This window comes from Rhododendron vialii, chromosome 3a (assembly GCF_030253575.1).
Source record: "Rhododendron vialii isolate Sample 1 chromosome 3a, ASM3025357v1".
NCBI classification, from domain to species: Eukaryota; Viridiplantae; Streptophyta; class Magnoliopsida; order Ericales; family Ericaceae; genus Rhododendron; species Rhododendron vialii.
The window spans coordinates 17,153,675-17,171,894 of record NC_080559.1 but is presented as its reverse complement, the minus strand read 5'-3'; the positions used below and the strand labels follow the sequence as shown (position 1 = coordinate 17,171,894).

Sequence of the window (18,220 nt, the reverse complement as noted above, 5' to 3'; positions counted from 1 at the left end):
TCTTCAAACCCATCACCTGACCATTTTCTTTTCCTCATTCTCCATTTATTCGGCAGAGAGAGAGAGAGAGAGAGAGTTCTCCATTTTTCTTCTACCACCTCCATATCACCATTTCCATTGGACCACCCACGGCCGGAAGATTTGAGCTCTAAAATCAACACGAACACAGCTCCCTTCAGCCCCAAAAATCAGCTGCATTCCAGTCCAAAAACCTGCTGCATTTCAGCTCCAAAAGCCGTCATGTTCCTGTCCGAACAGCTTGGTAAACCTGCTCATTTTCGTTTCCGAATCAGCTCCAAAACCAGTTCAAACACGCACCGAACCAAGTCTCGACCCGGCTCCAAAACAGCTCTGAACGCAGCCTTGAAAATCAGTCCCGAGCCACCACCACCGGGTCACCACCAGGCGGGCTCCACGCCGCTCCGACTTCCACCAAAACCTTTCCGAAACCCTGTTTCGCTGGACGAGAGGTAGTTCGGAACTCACCTCCCTAAGTATATGTTGTGTCTTTATTAATTTTTGTGAACAGTATGATTGTATTCGCACCCAACGATGTCGGCGGGAATCAGCTCCCCTGTTTTTGACCGACTGTTTTATGCTTCTGTTCTTTTGAAATTTTTGGATAAATTACAGTTTAGCCCCTCGTGATTTAAGAGTTTATAAATCTAACTCTTGAGTAGTGAAAGTTAATATTAAGCCCAGAGGTTAATTAGTTTCCGATTTCGATGCCACCGGCCGAAACCCACTGTTTTTCCCAAAGGGCGGTGCTATTCGCAGCCCTCTATTTACTCCCATAGCTCGTTAAAAATTTTCAATTATACTCGACAGTTAGTTACCGAAATTGAGATATATTTTCAGAGTCCAATTACCGAAATATAATATCTTTTTCAACAGATGTTTACCGAAAATGCATGTTCGGCAGTTGTTTACCGACAGTTGAACATATTTTCGACATGTAGTTACCGAAATATAATCTTGTTTTCAACAGCAATTTACCGAAATGTTATTTATGATTTTCAACAATCATTTACCGAAATATAGTGGGCTACGGGAGTAAATAGAGGGCTGCAAATAGCGGCGCCCTTCCCAAAAATGGTAGCCTCTGGTTTTGAAAAAAATTCTTAGAATATTTGCAGTTTAGTCCCTCAAGTTAGATTAGCTCATAAATCTAACCCTTGAGTATTAAAGGCTAAGATTATAAGTCCCGAGGTGATTAAGAGTAAAACGTAGACTTTAGTTTCACAAAAAAAAAGAGAAAAGAGAAAATAAAAGGAATAACTTAAATTGTTTTAATTGCATGATTAGTGTTATCGCATAGTTAAATAGTTTTAGCATGTTGATATGTTTAGTTGGATTATTGAATCGCATGATTAAATTTAACGTATGATATATTATCCGCGTGTTTAGCCTTATCGCATGATTTATTATTATCGCAAATTTAATTGCTATTATAACCCGTGAGCATGTTTTGAAAAATATTGAACTGTGTGAAATGTTGTTGTACTGTTAGATTTGACAAATAGGTTCCCGGGGTTGGTTGCAATGTGCAGATTTAACATATTGAATGTTGAAATATGGTTAACGAAAAATTGAATAAAGTGAGAGACTGTGATTGGGATTCCGAACAAGGAATCCGGGGATTGAATTGTTGGAGGTTGATTGGTGGTGATCTGTTGAAAGCATGGATTTACGAACCCTGGCTAGTGGCTACGGCATGGTGGTGATCAGCTCTCGGATGTTGGGATGGGTCATAAGGGAGATATTGTGCTTGTGTCACAACCCGGGCTCGAATGTGCTCGCGTGCGCATTCGGTGAAGTTTTATCCGAACTTATGGTCGCGGATGGGATACCAGGTATATAACTTAGGTATCTTTCATCCGGATCCGGAAAAGGGGAGTCGGACCACACCAGTGTTTGTACCAGAGGTTATGGGTAGGAACGGATCTGTGGATAAGATCCGAGATTTCACATAGGGTGAAGAATAGTAATGAAATGATTAATTGTTCTCTTCTTATGTTATTTAATGCATTTCAATTGTATTTCCTATTGCTTGTAAGTTATGGGTTCGGGTAGGTTTTGGCTACTGAGCGTCATCGCTCATGGTACTATGTTGCCCTGGTAACTCGAACGCCAAGTACCGAAGACGGAACAGAAGTGTTCGTACGATTCGATCAAGTTCAACCCTAATGAGGAAGAAGCTGAAAACCTTGGTTTTCGTGCACATAGTCGCTTTGATTAATTTAAGTCGATTTTATTTTGGAAGCTTCTAAGTTTATTTGGAAATTGTAATGTTTTGATTTATTCAAAATGGTTGTAAAATAATGACATTTGCTTTTAAAATGATGACGCAATAAAGTTATGAATTTCTTTTGTGGAAATAATCTTTTCATTATTTTTTTTATGTCTCCGAATTTTCGGGGCGTTACACTTTTACTCGTTTGTAAATATCCTTCACTTGTCTAATATGCCTATGAATTCTATTCTATTCACTTTTCCATTATTTAGTTGTTGTGAATGTGGCTTGTAAATGGTGATTTAGAATGAGAAATGCCTATCGTGGGCTTGTGCATAACTTGATGTGGTGCCTGTTGTTATTGTTGTACTGGTTGAGACGCGAGACGTCGGGTTAGGACCAAAAATAGGGGAGACTTTGCCGAATTTTTTTCAAAACCTACCTTTGTGAACGGACACGACATGGACACCGACATTCCAAAAACTCAATTTTAGCACTCCTAAAACTCAATTTTCTAACACCTAATGAAGCAAGTGTTACCAACATTGAAACTCAAGATCATTCGGAGCAAGGCTGGTGCTCAGGGCATAAAAAGAAGTTTCATACACTAATCAATTCCATCCAAAAAAAGAACTTTCTTACATTCAATACCAACATTGAAACTGATCCATGAGAATAACTTTTTTACATTCCATTCCATCCCAAAAACTGATCCATAAAATAAACTTTCTTACGGTTAACATAAAAACTGGTCCATCCCATTACATTTAATTCCAAATTGAAAGCACAATAACTACATTATATTACGAAACAAAGCCAACATGCCAAAATACTCTGAGATCATTCAGAGCAATCTGAGCCTTCCTTTTGGTCACTATCTGAGCCTTCCGCTTCCTCTCACGACATGGACACCGACATTCCAAAAACTCAATTTTAGCACTCCTAAAACTCAATTTTCTAACACCTAATGAAGCAAGTGTTACCAACATTGAAACTCAAGATCATTCGGAGCAAGGCTGGTGCTCAGGGCATAAAAAGAAGTTTCATACACTAATCAATTCCATCCAAAAAAAGAACTTTCTTACATTCAATACCAACATTGAAACTGATCCATGAGAATAACTTTTTTACATTCCATTCCATCCCAAAAACTGATCCATAAAATAAACTTTCTTACGGTTAACATAAAAACTGGTCCATCCCATTACATTTAATTCCAAATTGAAAGCACAATAACTACATTATATTACGAAACAAAGCCAACATGCCAAAATACTCTGAGATCATTCAGAGCAATCTGAGCCTTCCTTTTGGTCACTATCTGAGCCTTCCGCTTCCTCTTCCAAGTCTATTGAATAAAATTGACAATTAAAAAAAATAAGATTAGTAAATAAGAACATCTATGTCAATAAGAAAAATAGAATTAGTAATTGAGTTACCTTTGTTAGTTTTACACATTGGATTCGAAGGACAAATACTCTTATCATGTCCAAATTGAAAGCACATGTGACACTTTCTTTTCTTCTTATTTAATGACATCTCAATACTGCTTTTCAATCTTTCGGACTATGTAGTAGCAGCTTTGCCCTTGACATCCTTTTTCCTACCCTTGCATTGTGAGATGTTCGGATCCAAAAGCAATATCTTAGCCCGCGACGGCTTGATAGATTTCTCGTTATCTTTGCCAACACAAATTTCAATTGGAGACACCTTAGAAACTTTTTGGATCTTCTCAAATAAATCATTCATACCTTCAATAAAAATTGTGTATGCCTCATTTGATGGGGCGGCCAAACAAGCCAATTTCGTAGCTTCTTGACACATATGGCTCAGTCTTAACGCCTCAGATTCTTCTTTGCCGTCGTCATGCACCAATCCTTGGGAATCAATTATCCTAAATTTGTTGGCCTTTTGCTTCCATTGTGGAAGAATAAAATGTTCTGGTATTTCATCAATGTCTAGTCGGACAAATACTTTCAAAATATGCACACACAATATCCCAACAAACTCAAACTGTTGGCATTCACACTTACCCTCATAGGTTTGCGAATCCAATGTCACCTCAAACTTTTCAAGTTCATCATCTTTTGACTTCACTACGAAATATTGAAAACCATTGCCATTTCTCACATTTTCAACTTTGTAGTAAAAGACTTTACTCCATGATTCCTTGAACTTGTTGAAGACATTTCTAGTATACATTTTTCCCACATGCTTCAACAAAAATTCATGATCATTAACAATCCGAAACTTATGTTTGGACTCAAAATCTTCATCATTTTCCCTTTTCACAATCCTATTTAAGGCTTTCTCATACATCACCACAAATTCTTTGAGATTTGACGTGTGAGTTACAAAACCATCAAAAAATGAGTTGATACCCTCACTACGTTCGGTAGTATTCATACCGGCAAAGAATGTACCACGATTATAAACGGGTACCCATGATTCACGAATATCAAACAACCCTTGAAGCCATTTGTTGCTTTCTAACTCGTTTTCCTTCATCAATAACATCTTTCTCCCTTCAAAGTCCTCTTTCTTGTATGTCTCCTTAATACATTTTTTTCATATCCTTCTTGAATTTCGATCTCTTGTAGTACACTTGTGACAACTTTTCAACAAATTTCTTCTAAAATATGCCATAGACAAAGATGATGACGGGTGTTGGGAAAGACTATGGCAGTAGCTCCTTTCATTCCCAAGTCTTGGTCAGTGATGATAGAAGTTGGAGGACGTCCTCCCATAGTGTCAAGCCATGTCCGAAACAACCATTCAAACGTCATATTTGTCTCGTCTTGTAAAAGTGCACATCCAAACTGTATCGACTGCATATGATGGTTTACTCCCGTAAATGGTGCGAAAGGCGTATCATACTTATTTGTTCGATATGTTGTGTCAAATGTGACCACATCTCCAAAATAATGGTACGCCATGCGAGATCGAGAATCCACCCAAAAATAATTAACTGCCCTCCCACTTTCATCACATTGAATCGCATAAAAAATTTGTGGATTCTGTGCTTGTTAGTTCTTAAAGTAGTCAAGAACTGATTGTGCATCCCCACAATCTAGGTCTCTATGCCTCACATTCCTCAAGTGATTGTAGCAGTCTTTATTATCAAAGCCAATGTACTCCCCACCAAAAATTGAAGGAACTTTCGAAACTCCGATATTTTCTCTATGAAATACCTCAGTCAAATTCAAAACTGCATTGGGCATGTTTCGATTTGACTTCATTTTCATCCTCTTAGATGGAGTTACTAGTTGGTGGTTGTGACGTTCATCGAAACCTGTTACTTTCCATTTGTAATTCCATTTGTCAAGCATAATCTGCATATGAGCCTCGCATCTACATTTAACAATTGAACAACTTTTAACTCTTTTCTTTGATATCACTTTCTCTTCTCCGACTGTCTCATCATTCACCTCCACGATACCCTCCTATTGATTTCTCGAAACATACTTTCCTTCTTTTCCGCAAACTAATAGCACCTTAGTGACTTCATTCGACCGGTTTCGTCCTTTGGCTAAAGCCCAAGTACGAATCCAAAACCCATTTTCTTGACCATAACGTTCATAGTATTTCCATGCTTCTTCAATTGTCTCAAAATACATCCCAATTGTCGGTGTTGCTAAACCTTCCACAAGATTATCTATAGTCTCGGTATCATCTACTTCAACATCATCTAAACCCACTAACTCCATTGTTCACCCTTCAGTTGCCTGCAAGAAAAAGAAAAGAGATCCATATGCTATTGTGCAGTAGTTTGGCAAGTCAAATTCACAAAATTATATCTCCAAGTAGTGCTAAGCAAATGAAAACTAGGAAAACATTAAAAAAAGTACCCAATTGGATCCATTACACAAATTATCTGCACCCAAATAGTTACAAGGCAGATGATACTTTTTTGCTTCTTTGTAAAGTAATTAAGATGTGTATTGTTTCTTTTAAAGTCTCACGTTCGATACCTCTCATGTATCATCAACTCTTATGAGTTTGTCTATACAGGGCATTGCCCTAATTTTAAACGGGCTATGTGTCAATGAACGGTGAAATTAAGTCTCTAGAAAATAGTCGATGTATGCATAAACTAGCACGAATACACTGAGTTATCGAGGTGCAGTAGTGTATTGTTTTAACAAATGAATTGTTTAATACTTTGTCGTTTGATACTAGTGGGGTCATAAACAATCTTTAATGGGTTCAATCTTCATTAATTTAATAGAGATTTATAGCATAATTACAGTAGCATTTTAATTTCTCCCCATGGGGTCATCCGACCCCATTAATTTTGCTGTAGCGTCGCCAGTGTACCCTATGAAAGTGCATAATTCGCTAAAACACTATAATAGAAAAGTGCACCTTAAAACCCCTATGAAAATGCCTAAACCTAAACTCTAGGGTACCCTAAAAATGCTACAGTACGGGTCCACCCATGGGCCCAAAAATCCAGCTTGGCCCAGTTCGAAAGATGCAGCTGTAAAGGAAAAAGTTGGGCCCTTGTTCATATATAGCCAGTTAGTTGGCAGTTGGGTCTGCGGCAACGTGGTGGTGGGTCGTCTTCCACATTTGAAGGAAGATGCATGCAATTTATGGAAACGGTAAATAGATAGTTATAGGTCATTTAATTTGGCCCATTCATCATATCAGAGAGAGAGAGAGACCTTGGTGCGTCCTGATTTGAATGCAAATTGGCAGGTGAGTCTGCCGTAGTGTGGTGGTGGGTCATCGGTGGAGAGAGAGGGTTGTCGGCGGCGAGGGCTGAGCTCGTCGGTCGGAATGGAGGGAGGTGGAGGGGTTGCTGGGATGGTGGTCTTTCAGCAGATGTGAGAGATGGGAGGAGAAGAGGGAGCATGTAATTTGTTTTAAGGATGGGTTGGGATTTAATCTCAACCCTTAAAATGGAGGGCTGAGATGAGGTGTTCGTTTGGTTGTCTACGGATCCACCCCGTTTACCGTATCTAGCTTGTTTTTAAATAAATCATATTTGGATAAAAATGCCCTTAAAAATGAACAAAAATACCCTTAAAATTACTATATATAACTACATCCACACCACCACCGGTTCCATCATCCCTCCTACGTTTCCACCATAGCCACCAAAACCCACCTACGCCCCACCACCAAACCCCAAATGAAGATCCGAAAAAATTGCCATCACCAACCCGTGCAAAGTAAAATCTTCTCCCACGATTACTATCGATGCATTTACAAAGTTCATGATGTTCCCCTCGATGATGACGAACCAGAAGACGACAACGACGACGATGAGTTCACTTTATAAAAGTAGTCCATCACACATTACCCAAGAGCGTGATGCCAATCATGCATTCACGAAATGCGTTTTATGGAGCATGACGCATTCTGGAAAAAAAAACCCATGACGCATCTTCAAGACGCGTTATAAAGGGTTTAGATTTTAAAACTTGAAAGTGATATATATTTTCGAATTTTAAAGTATGAATTTGTTTCTAAAACCATTCAGATATCAAAATCCAAATATTTCTTCGATTTTCAAGTATTAAAATCCAAATTTTACAAACATTTTTAGGTTTCAGAACCTGAAATTATCTAAATTTTTTGAGAATGTGTATCGACCATGTCAGCAAAAAATTGAAGGAGGTGGTGTTGCCTGGTACAAAGGAGGCGGTGATGGCGGGTTTGGTGGTGGTTTAGCGGTGATGGAGCGACTGGTGGTTGGGGTGACTTGGTGTGCTGGTGGTGGAGGATTGGTGTTGGCTTACGTAGAAGAAGGGGGAGAACGCCGGGGGGGGGGGAGAACGAGAGAGAGAGAGAGAGAGAGAGAGAGAGAGAGAAGTATAGGGAGAGAAAATGACGAACCTGTAGGGGGATGAAAACAATTGATGCTTCGGATCACCTTGGATTGCAACGGCTTATTCATGCCTTTTCACCGGAACCCTAATTCGTCATTGGAACCCTAATCTGCAAAATAGACAGGGGGTGAGTGCACCTTTGCCTCTCGTGGCAAAGGCCCTCCGATGGCAAAGTTAGTATCACGTACTAAAGAAACCCTAATTATCAGTAGGAAAATATCGAATAATGCAATGTATTGCGTACCTTTTGCCTTTAGGTTCACCTCATATTTATAGATTTGCGTATGCTTGTTGCCCAAGCATTCCTGTTGCCTTAGGATTCCCAACTCGTATAGGAAACCCAGGATATCAAGAATTCTCGTTTCCCTTATCAGTTTATCATAAAAGAGTCCTTTTATGATTCTTTTCCATTATTGGCCGAACATTCCATTCTCATTGGGTATCTTTTCCAGATCCTATATTCTCGGGATCTTTATTCCCTTATGGGACATGACTTATTCTTGAATCTTCCAAAGTATTCCCTCTGCTCCTACTCTTGATTGGAGCTCTTTCCTTGTTCAGCCATCTCATGGCCGAACAGACGGCCTGGACCAGTCACTTGGACCAGTCACTTCACACGTAACTAGTCCTTTATCAATTATTTGGACCATTTCCTTCTTAGGAGCTCTCCTCCTGTTCGGCTTTCTCATTGCCGAACAAGTTACTTGAACAGTGGCTTCACATGTCACTTTCCTTTTGTTTGGTCCAATAACTTCTCATGTTTGTCTTGACTAGCTGAACAGACTACATGGACCAATGACTTCCCATATCATTGGTCCATATCGCCGTTCACCATACTGCCCGGTGATAAGTCCTGTCATATTTATCACGTGCTCCCACATATCACGTGTTCGGCAACTAAATGTATCTGTTTGGGAATACCTCCCTATAATTGCTCCCCAGCTTTACCTATTTTTCACTGTTTCGGGGGGAATGGGTAAAGCTTTTAGAGACAAACTTTTTTAGACCTGAATTTCCTCTAATACCGAGCAGTCATAGTATTCAATACTTAGTTGATGCTCTTTAGCGCCTTTGCCATTATACCATTTTCGAGGTAGAAACTCCACGTGGCACGTTTCATATGCCTATCATTAATTTTGAACTGACGTTCTATCGAATGACGTCAGAACGGCGCTTGCTTTCCGTTACTTTAACTTGTAACGGCGTAGGAGGAGACGCTTCATCTCCGTTTCTTTCACTTAAATCCCTAAAAGGGGTTTTCTTTGGATTTTTTATCCAAAAAACTCAAAGCATTGTCTTGTCTTCTCCAGGCGAAAAACTCCCTTTCTTCCGCCATAGCCGCCGTCTGCAACTCGCTCGTGTCACAGGAATCTTTTCATTTAAACTCGTAAGATCTCTATTTCTTCTGCTTAGGTTTCCTACTAAGATTTCTCCCTTGTCCTATTAGTTTCTATCTGAGATCTTATTCTCAGATTTTGGGTCACCTCTAGGGTTTCAGTCACGCCCATTTCCAGTTTTACTTTTTCTTCGAGTATATTCATGGCGGATGAACATGATCCAAAACCCAGTAAATTTAGGAAACTCTGTGACACTCCTGCTGCCATGGCGACATTTAGAACAGAATATGACATTCCGGATAACGTAGGACTCGAACTTGCCCCTCTAGGAGCCGATAGGGATGGTGGCTCATGGGATAGAATGTGTATCCCTATTGTGGCCATTGTCGAAGGTGGAGTCCGATTTCCCCTTCACCCACTACTCCGCCAGATCCTAAACTGGTACCGTCTCACCCCTATGCAAGTATCAACAAATGTTTTTAGGCTGATAATGGGAGTAGTTGCTTTGAATAGGATTCTGGGGACCCAGCTAGGAATTTGGGACATTCAGTGGTGGTACAGCATTGTACTAAACCCTGAATACAATACCTACTATTTCAAAGTTAGAAGGGCAGAAAAGCGTTTCGTGCTAAACCTGCCAGACTCTACTCGGGATTATGAGATCGATTTCCTTTACGTCACTGGAGCCTTTGAGCCACTAGGAGAGGATGGTCAGGTGGTGGGCTTCCACTGCCCCCCACATATGGGGATACCCATGTATGCTCCTCATTTTTGCTTTGTAATTCTCGTTTACTGTCTTCTCATAGTTTTTCTATGTGTCTAACAAACACTTGTATTTCGATCTTGCAGCTGAAAACGCTAACAGGCGCCCCAGAAGAGAGCCGAGCTACGTCCGAACAGAGGACATCAACAGGATCTTAAAATACACAGGCGTACCTGGTACCCGAACAGCAGGTCAGGGTCGTAACGCTGACATACTGCTGGGATACGACCCTTCGTATAGAGGGATCATCGACAGAAGGCTTGCTCATCTAAGCACCAGTACTGCTTCTACCTCCATTGCTCCCCAACCACGTATTTCAAGACTGCAAGCTGGTGTTACCCTTGCCGGACAGCCGGGTGAAGTTGCTATCCCTGAAGGCGTTCCTCAAATGCGTGTGGTACTTAGAAGATCTGAACGCAGGCAAGTCGTCCCCGAACAACAACCCGTTCCTCTCTGCATCACCAGTCAGTCATCCTCCTCCGGCTACTCACGATCTCCAGCAATACTAGGTACGATGACTTGTCAACCAGTTGATCTTAGCACTCTTCTCACTGTCTCCACACGGGGGCGTGGTGCTACCAGTAGGGTAGCATCAACTGGCGCCCCACCCCCACGATCACGTCGTAATAGGGGGGATCTGCATGATAAGCACCCGAGAATGTAATGTAGGGTGCGCTAGTATCTAGTTTTAGTCTAATTTAATTACTTTTTAGTTATTATTAACGTGTTTGCTCGTATAGTGCTTTGGTTATGTTTTGTAGATAAATCGCCAAATAAAGGAATCTTTGAGGCCTAAGGCATGTCAAGGTGGAAACAGCCCGAGTAGAAGTTGTTTTGCCCAAACAGAAGTTGTTTCGCCCGAGCAGAAGTTGTTTCGCTCGAGCAGAACCAGAGATGGCCAAGGCAGAAGCTAATTCGCCCGAGCAAAACAAGACTCGCCCGAGCAAAACAAGACAGCCAAGGCAGAGGCAGGCAGCCAAGCGTCGAGTTAACGACCTCGGCATCGATGTCAAGCGATAAGTCCCATCGATGCCGAGCCCCATCGATGCCGAGCCCCTTAGTGGTCAAGACTCTTATCCACCTCGGCATCGATGGAGAAAGCCATATTACATCGCTGCCGAGCAGTTTAATCGTCTAGGCCGTTAATAGCTTCGGCATCGATGGACTCCAATGCTTTACATCGATGCCGAGCCCCATAGCAGAGCTTTCTAAGGCCGTTGCCATCGATGCCGAGGGGCTTAACATGGGATTTTCAGAGCATCTAGGGAATATTCCAGGCGCGGATCTTAGAAGTATAAATGCTTATTTCATTGTTTTGTAAATGTATGTAGAATTAGATTTGCTTACCTAATTTTTAGATCTAGATCTAGATTCAAATTGTTCTGGAGTGTTCTTGTTGTTCTTCATTTTTTCAGCACTTATCTTTTAATTTTCTGCCCTTAGTTGTTACTTTTTGTTATTGTTGCCTTAATTAAAGTTGTTTATCTTCTCCCGATCTATCTTAATCTCTAATTTTCTTCTAGTCTTGTTATTTCAATTATGTCAAGTAGATTTGTGCTTGCTTTTATCTCTCTAGATATGAGTGAGTAGTTTCAAGGGTTAGGTCATGGGGTGATTAGCACCTCATGGCTCGGGCGAAAATTGCATTTTGCACCCAATAAAGCTTTAAACTTTGATTTGAAAATTGATGTGGGGTTCGGGTTTGTTTGTCAAATCACCGAGGTGTTAACCTCTTTGATCATGTGTAGGTGGGAGCTTCGCCTACCCACCACACATGATGCTTAGAGCTCTTTCGCACGAGGTATTTGCCAAATGAATTCTAGAGCTCACTTGATTCCCAAATCATTTTATTTTCCAATTTGAGAACTTTAACCAAGTTTCTTAAATTGTGTAATTGGGTGACGAGTGTGATTTAGCTCGGGTCTTGGTGTTAATAATTCCTAGACCTAGCCTATCTTTTCTCTAGTTAATTCCTTTTTAATTTAGCCTTTTATTTCCACCGTTAAAGTAAAACAAAGTTGGCTGTCTAAAAGCCGAAAGCCCCTACTTGCATCTACAAATCCGATCAAGCCATATAATTATTCCCTTGGGTACGATCCCGGATTTCCAGTTTATTAGCCTTCAACAGACGTTTTAGGCCCTACGCTTGGGGCGTTATTCCATTACATCGGAGCAAATGAAGCACTACACGATCATCATCTTCTCCTCGGGAACACGATGGTTCCCTTGAAGCTGCCGATGCTCATCGGGATAAACGCCCTAGGTCTGAGGATCCAACTGGCACTGCTTCTCAAGTAGATACTGAAACTCATCACCCTACTTCACCAACTACCCAAATCCTTCCACAAACGTGGACTCCTCCATTTACTAGGGGAGACTGTCCCGTTCAGGTTGGGGATAGTGCTAGTTCATCCGAAACATCACTTGCCCTAGCTCAAGGGTTGCTGCTCCCAGTTGACATGCAAAAAGAATCCGGATCTGCACCTGACCGGCTTGTTTCCACTGGACTTGTCAGTGGTATCAAGGTAGTGTGACTTGATCTTTCCTTCTAGTTACATATAAGTTCTTATGTATATTTCGTATACTATATATCATGTATTGCTACACCCGTTACTTACTGTTCGGTGTTTTGCCAGTTCATTCAAAAGATGGTTACTTTGGGCCAGAAGTACCAAGAAGCTGAGACCGAAAGGATCAGACTGCTGAACGACAACACGCGGCTACTTCGGACAGTTTCACGTTTAGAAAGAGAGAGAGATAAAGCCAAATCTGATTTTGATGGAGCTAAGGGCAAACTCGAGATTGCCGAGGAGAGCCTAAATCAAGCTTTGTCGGAGACTGATAGCACCAAAAAAGCCGCTTATGAAGAAGGGTACCAGAAGGGTTTTGATGCTACAACTGCTAGCTATGTCGAACAGATGCCTGCTATTCAAGACCAGATCTGGGCTGCTTGCTGGGAGACATGTTTAACAAAAGTTGGCGTTGCAGATGACTCCCCTTTCTGGATTGAGAATGAATTGCCGAGCAGCCGGGCTGCAGCTCCCCAAGAGCATGAGGTGCCCCTGGAAGATGATGTTGAGCAGCAAATTGAAGATTTTGCTGGTACAGAGGAAGATATTCCATCTGGATCTCAACCCGTCCAATCTCCTGTTCGTGAGTCAGTTAACGAACCTATCAACCTCGAAGAGAATCCAATTGGCAGTGTTGCTACCGCTGAAGTTCATGCAGAGATCCCAGATGAAACTGCTCCCGAGGTTCAGAGTCTGGACTAACAGGTAAGTATTTGGTATAAAAAAGTTTTGACTGGTCCTGCGTGACCTTAAGCATTGGCCCTGCGTGGCACTAGTACTTTCAATACTTTTGTTTGATACAGGTATTCGGCCCTTTGTGGCATAACTTTATAATTTGCTCGGCGCCTCTTGTTTTTTGCATGTGCTTTGGATGCAAACAGATGTTATCTAAGTATTTCGTACTTTGATCATTTTAATCATATGTTTTGCTTGTTCTGTACTCTAGCAAATCCTGTGAACATCTTTTCCTGTACCTTTTCACGTACTTAGAACAAACCTTCTAATACTCGTATTTGTATGTACTGCAAGTGTTCAAGCATGTTATCATACTTGAATGTTTCTAAGTTTCTCGTACTTGAATGCTTCTAATTTTCTCGTATTTGAATTGCAAACCATACAAGTGTTTCATACTTATACTCGCTAAGTACTCAACTGTTTTAAGTTTCTCGTACTTGAATATCTGTGGCTAACATATATTCGTTATGTTTTAAGCCAAGCCAATTGTTTTATATAAACTTACAAGTGTCTCGTACTTTAAATTCCATACAAGTGTTTTCATACTTGTATTCGTTAAGTTTCACGTACTTAGAAAATCATACAAGTGTTTCATACTTGTGTTTAAGTTTCACGTACTTAAACAAGGCATACAAGTGTTCTCATACTGTTAAGGTTTAAAAATCACACAAGTGTTTCATACTTGTGTTTAAGTTTCACGTACTTAAACAAGGCATACAAGTGTTTTCATACTTGTTAAGTTTCTCGTACTTATACAAGACATACAAGTGTTTGTTAAGTTTCACGTACTTAAGAACAAACATACAAGTGTTTTCATACTTGTTAAGTTTCTCGTACTTAAATGTATAAGTGCCCGTTCCCTGCTCCCCAATACGAATGAGGGAAACCAAGTCCATAATTCGTATTCTTAAGACAAATACTAAGAACGCAATAGTTATACTGCTAAAAGTGATTGTATTCATAATCTGTGAAACTCAAGAGGGCGTTATTCGTACCCCTTGCAACTGAAATAACAAAACTAGAACAAGGAAATTATATTCGTAATTCCCACATAAGTACGTAGTGCAATCTAAAATAGAATTTTAACGCTTCTTAAACAAAGAATTTTCGTAGATTATGGACATTCCAAGGCCTCGGAACTGGATTACCATCCAAATCTGCCAATTTATAGGCCCCTATGCCTACAATCTCGGTTACTCGATACGGGTCTTCCCAATTGGCCCCCAGCTTGCCTTCGTTGGCCACCTTAGTATTGTCGAGCACCTTCCGTAGCACTAGGTCCCCCACACCAAATTCTCGAGGATAAACATGCTTATTATAGCTCTTCATCAACTGTTCTTGGTAGGAAGCCAGATGGATTAAGGCCCTTTCTCTCCTTTCCTCGGCGAGATCAAGCTCAATTTCAAGGGCCCTATCATTGCCCCCACTTTCGACTAGTGCAGTCCTATTGGTTGGAAGACCAACTTCAAGAGGTATAACAGCCTCTGTTCCATAGGCCAATGAATAGGGGGTCTCTCCCGTAGACCTCCTAGGCGTTGTTCGGTGAGCCCACAGCACTAATGGTAACTCGTCAGGCCACTTCCCTTTAGCTTTGTCCAGCCTTTTCTTGATCCCGTCGAGGATAGTTTTATTAGACGCCTCTGTCTGCCCATTACTCTGAGGGTAGGCTGGGGTGAAATAATAATTTCGTATTCCATACTGGACACAAAAAGCCTTGAATTTTTTCCCAAATTGGGATCCATTGTCTGTTACCAATGAGTAAGGGACCCCAAAGCGAGTGATAATGCTTTTCCATACGAACCTTTCTATCATAGGTTCAGTGATTTTGGCCAATGGTTCTGCCTCAATCCACTTAGTGAAATAGTCTGTTGCAACTAGCAGGAATTTTTGATTCCCAGTTGCTTTGTGTAGTGGACCCACGATGTCCATTCCCCATTGAGCAAACGGCCAGGGACTCGTCAAAGGCACCAGATCCTCGGCGGGTGTTCGAATCATTGGTGAGAATTTTTGACACTTCTCACAAATCTTCACATACACCTTTGCATCTTCCTGCATGTGTGGCCACCAATAGCCTTGGGTGATTGCTCGGTGGGCAATGGATCTGCCTCTAGCATCGCTCCCACATGTTCCCTCATGGATTTCATGAAGAAACTTCTGCACCATCTCAGGATGTACGCATAGTAAATACGGTCCGGCAAAGGATTTTCTGTATAACTTACCCTCTGGGGACAGCCAAAACCTAGCAGATTTAATCCTTATCTTATGAGCCTCCTTTTTGTCAGAAGGGAGTTTCTCGTCTTGTAAGAACTCCATGATTGGGTCCATCCAACTTGGTCCTTAGTTCACGTCCAAGACCAAGTCTATACTTCTCCCAATGCTCGGCTCATTCAAATATTCTACTACCACCTTCCTTTTGAACTCAGTTGGTACAGCTGCAGCCAACCAAGCTAATGAATCTGCATGAGCATTCTGTTCAGAACTTATCTGTTCAATATACACCCTTTCGAAGGTATCAAGCAGGTCCTTGGCTGCCTGTACGTAGGCCACCATCTTTTCACTTCGAGTTTCATATTCCCCGGACAGTTGATTGACCACAAGCTGTGAATCACAGTACACCCTAACCCGCTCTGCTTTTAGGGTCTTTGCACTCCTTAATCCAGCCAAGAGTGCTTCGTACTCAGCCACATTATTTGATGCACTAAATTCGAGCCGAACAGACAGTTCAATCAGTACTCCATCAGGAGGAAAAAGGACAACCCCAATTCCTGATCTAGTATTACATGTTGATCCATCAACGAATAACTTCCATTCTATAGGATCCTGTTCGGCTGAGGACTGAATCTTCTCGGCTGATGTCTTAGTCACCTGTTCCTTTCTCGTAAGAGGTAGGGGAGCCACTGTAGGAGAAAACTCTGCCACAAATTCTGCCAATACTTGGCCTTTGATTGCCGTGTGTGGCTGATAATCGAGTTCGTATTGACTTAACTCTACAGACCACGTCGAGATCCTTCCCGAGAAGTCTGCTTTTTGTAGCAGTGATTTCAATGGAAACTCTGTGTAAACCACAACCCTATGGCTTTGGAAGTAGTGTGGCAGTTTTCTTGTGGTGCCAGGACAAGTTTTTCTAAGGGCAGATATCTCGTCTCTGCATCCAGTAGCGTCTTGCTAACATAATAAATAGGGATTTGTTCGATCCCCAAATCCCTCAACAGGACTGCACTTACTGCATGCTCGGAAATAGCTAAGTACAAAATTAAAGACTCACCTGGTTGTGGGGTTGACAAAAGTGGGGGCTCGGCCAGATACTTCTTCAGGTCCTGGAAGGCTTGTTCACACTCTGCTCCCCATTTAAATCCTTCCCTCTTTTTCAACAATTGAAAAAAGGGTCTGCATTTGTCACTTGACCTGCTGATGAATCTATTAAGTGTTGCAGCCATTCCAGTCAACCTTTGGACTTCCTTAGTGGTTTTAGGGCTTTGTAGCCTTTGTAGGGCTGCAATTTGATTGGGGTTAGCTTCGATCCCTCTCATGGTCACCAAATGGCCCAGGAACTTTCCTGAACCCACTCCAAACACACATTTTGAGGCGTTGAGTTTCAGTTTGTATTTCCTCAGGATCTCAAAAGCTTCTTTTAAATCTACAATATGCCCCCGTTTATCTTGACTTTTCACCACCATATCGTCTATGTAAACTTCCATAGTCTTTCCAAGGAGCTTCTTGAACATGATGGTTGCAAGTCTTTGGTATGTTGCCCCAGCATTCTTTAGCCCAAACGGCATAACACTATAGCAGTACAACCCTCGTGGTGTGATAAATGAGGTCTTCTCTTGATCAGGTCCAAACATAGCAATCTGATGATATCCTCGATATGCATCGAGAAAACTCATTCGCTCGTAACCAGCAGTTGCGTCAACCAACTGGTCAATCCTTGGAAGAGGAAAACTATCTTTTGGACACGCCTTGTTTAGGTCTGTGAAGTCTACGCAGACACGCCACTTCCCGTTCTTTTTCTTCACCACAACGGTGTTGGATAACCATTCTGGATAGTAGACTTCACGTATTGCTTTGGCCTCCAGTAGTCGATTGACCTTTTCAATTACTGCATCCACATGCTGCATGGCTGCCCTCTATTTTTTTTTGAATGATCGGCTTGTGCTGAGGATCAATGTTTAAATGATGACAAATCACACCTGCATCTACTCTGGGCATTTCCTCTGGTACCCACGCAAATACATCAATATATTCCATCAGAAATCTTATTGATTCAACCTTTTCGTCCGCTGGTAATGATTCTCCAATTAAGAAATATCTTTCAGGATCATCCTCGTTGATCTGAATTTTCTCCAAGCCTTCAACCACCTTCTCAGCCGGACTTCTTCCAACATCCTCGATAGTTGGTTGATCTGGTACTTCTAATGTATGAACATGGTGGGCCTTTGGGGCTCTTTTAATGATGGAAATCAAACATTGTTGTGCCACTTTCTGATTGCCTCTAAGTACTTCAACCCCATTCGATCTTGGGAATTTCACCATCTGGTGATAAGTCGAGGAGACTGCTCTCATCTTGTGCAACCATGTCTTTCCTATAATTGCATTATAGGAAGAAAGAACATCGACAACTAAAAAATCTGTTCTCAACACCACTGTTCCAGCCCGAACAGGTAGTGTTACCTTTCTAAGGGGCCAGACTGCTCCTGCACCGAACCCGATCAGAGGTGTTGTAGATTGCTCTAAATCTGTTTGGG

The 18,220-nt window shown here is 41.4% G+C and overlaps 1 protein-coding gene across 1 annotated transcript; it reads right to left on the bottom strand.

Moving 5' to 3' along the window:
* Positions 1-3,799: 3,799 nt before the first annotated feature.
* On the bottom strand, positions 3,800-4,750 carry LOC131321164 (protein FAR1-RELATED SEQUENCE 9-like). The gene has a single exon (XM_058352171.1). It carries the CDS (start codon positions 4,748-4,750, stop codon positions 3,800-3,802), a length of 951 nt encoding a protein of 316 aa, XP_058208154.1.
* Between the last annotated feature and the right edge of the window lie 13,470 nt (positions 4,751-18,220).

Bases quoted from the DNA above. Each gene is read 5' to 3' on its own strand.
- LOC131321164 (XM_058352171.1), bottom strand. From the start codon at position 4,750: ATGTTATTGATGAAGGAAAACGAGTTAGAAAGCAACAAATGGCTTCAA.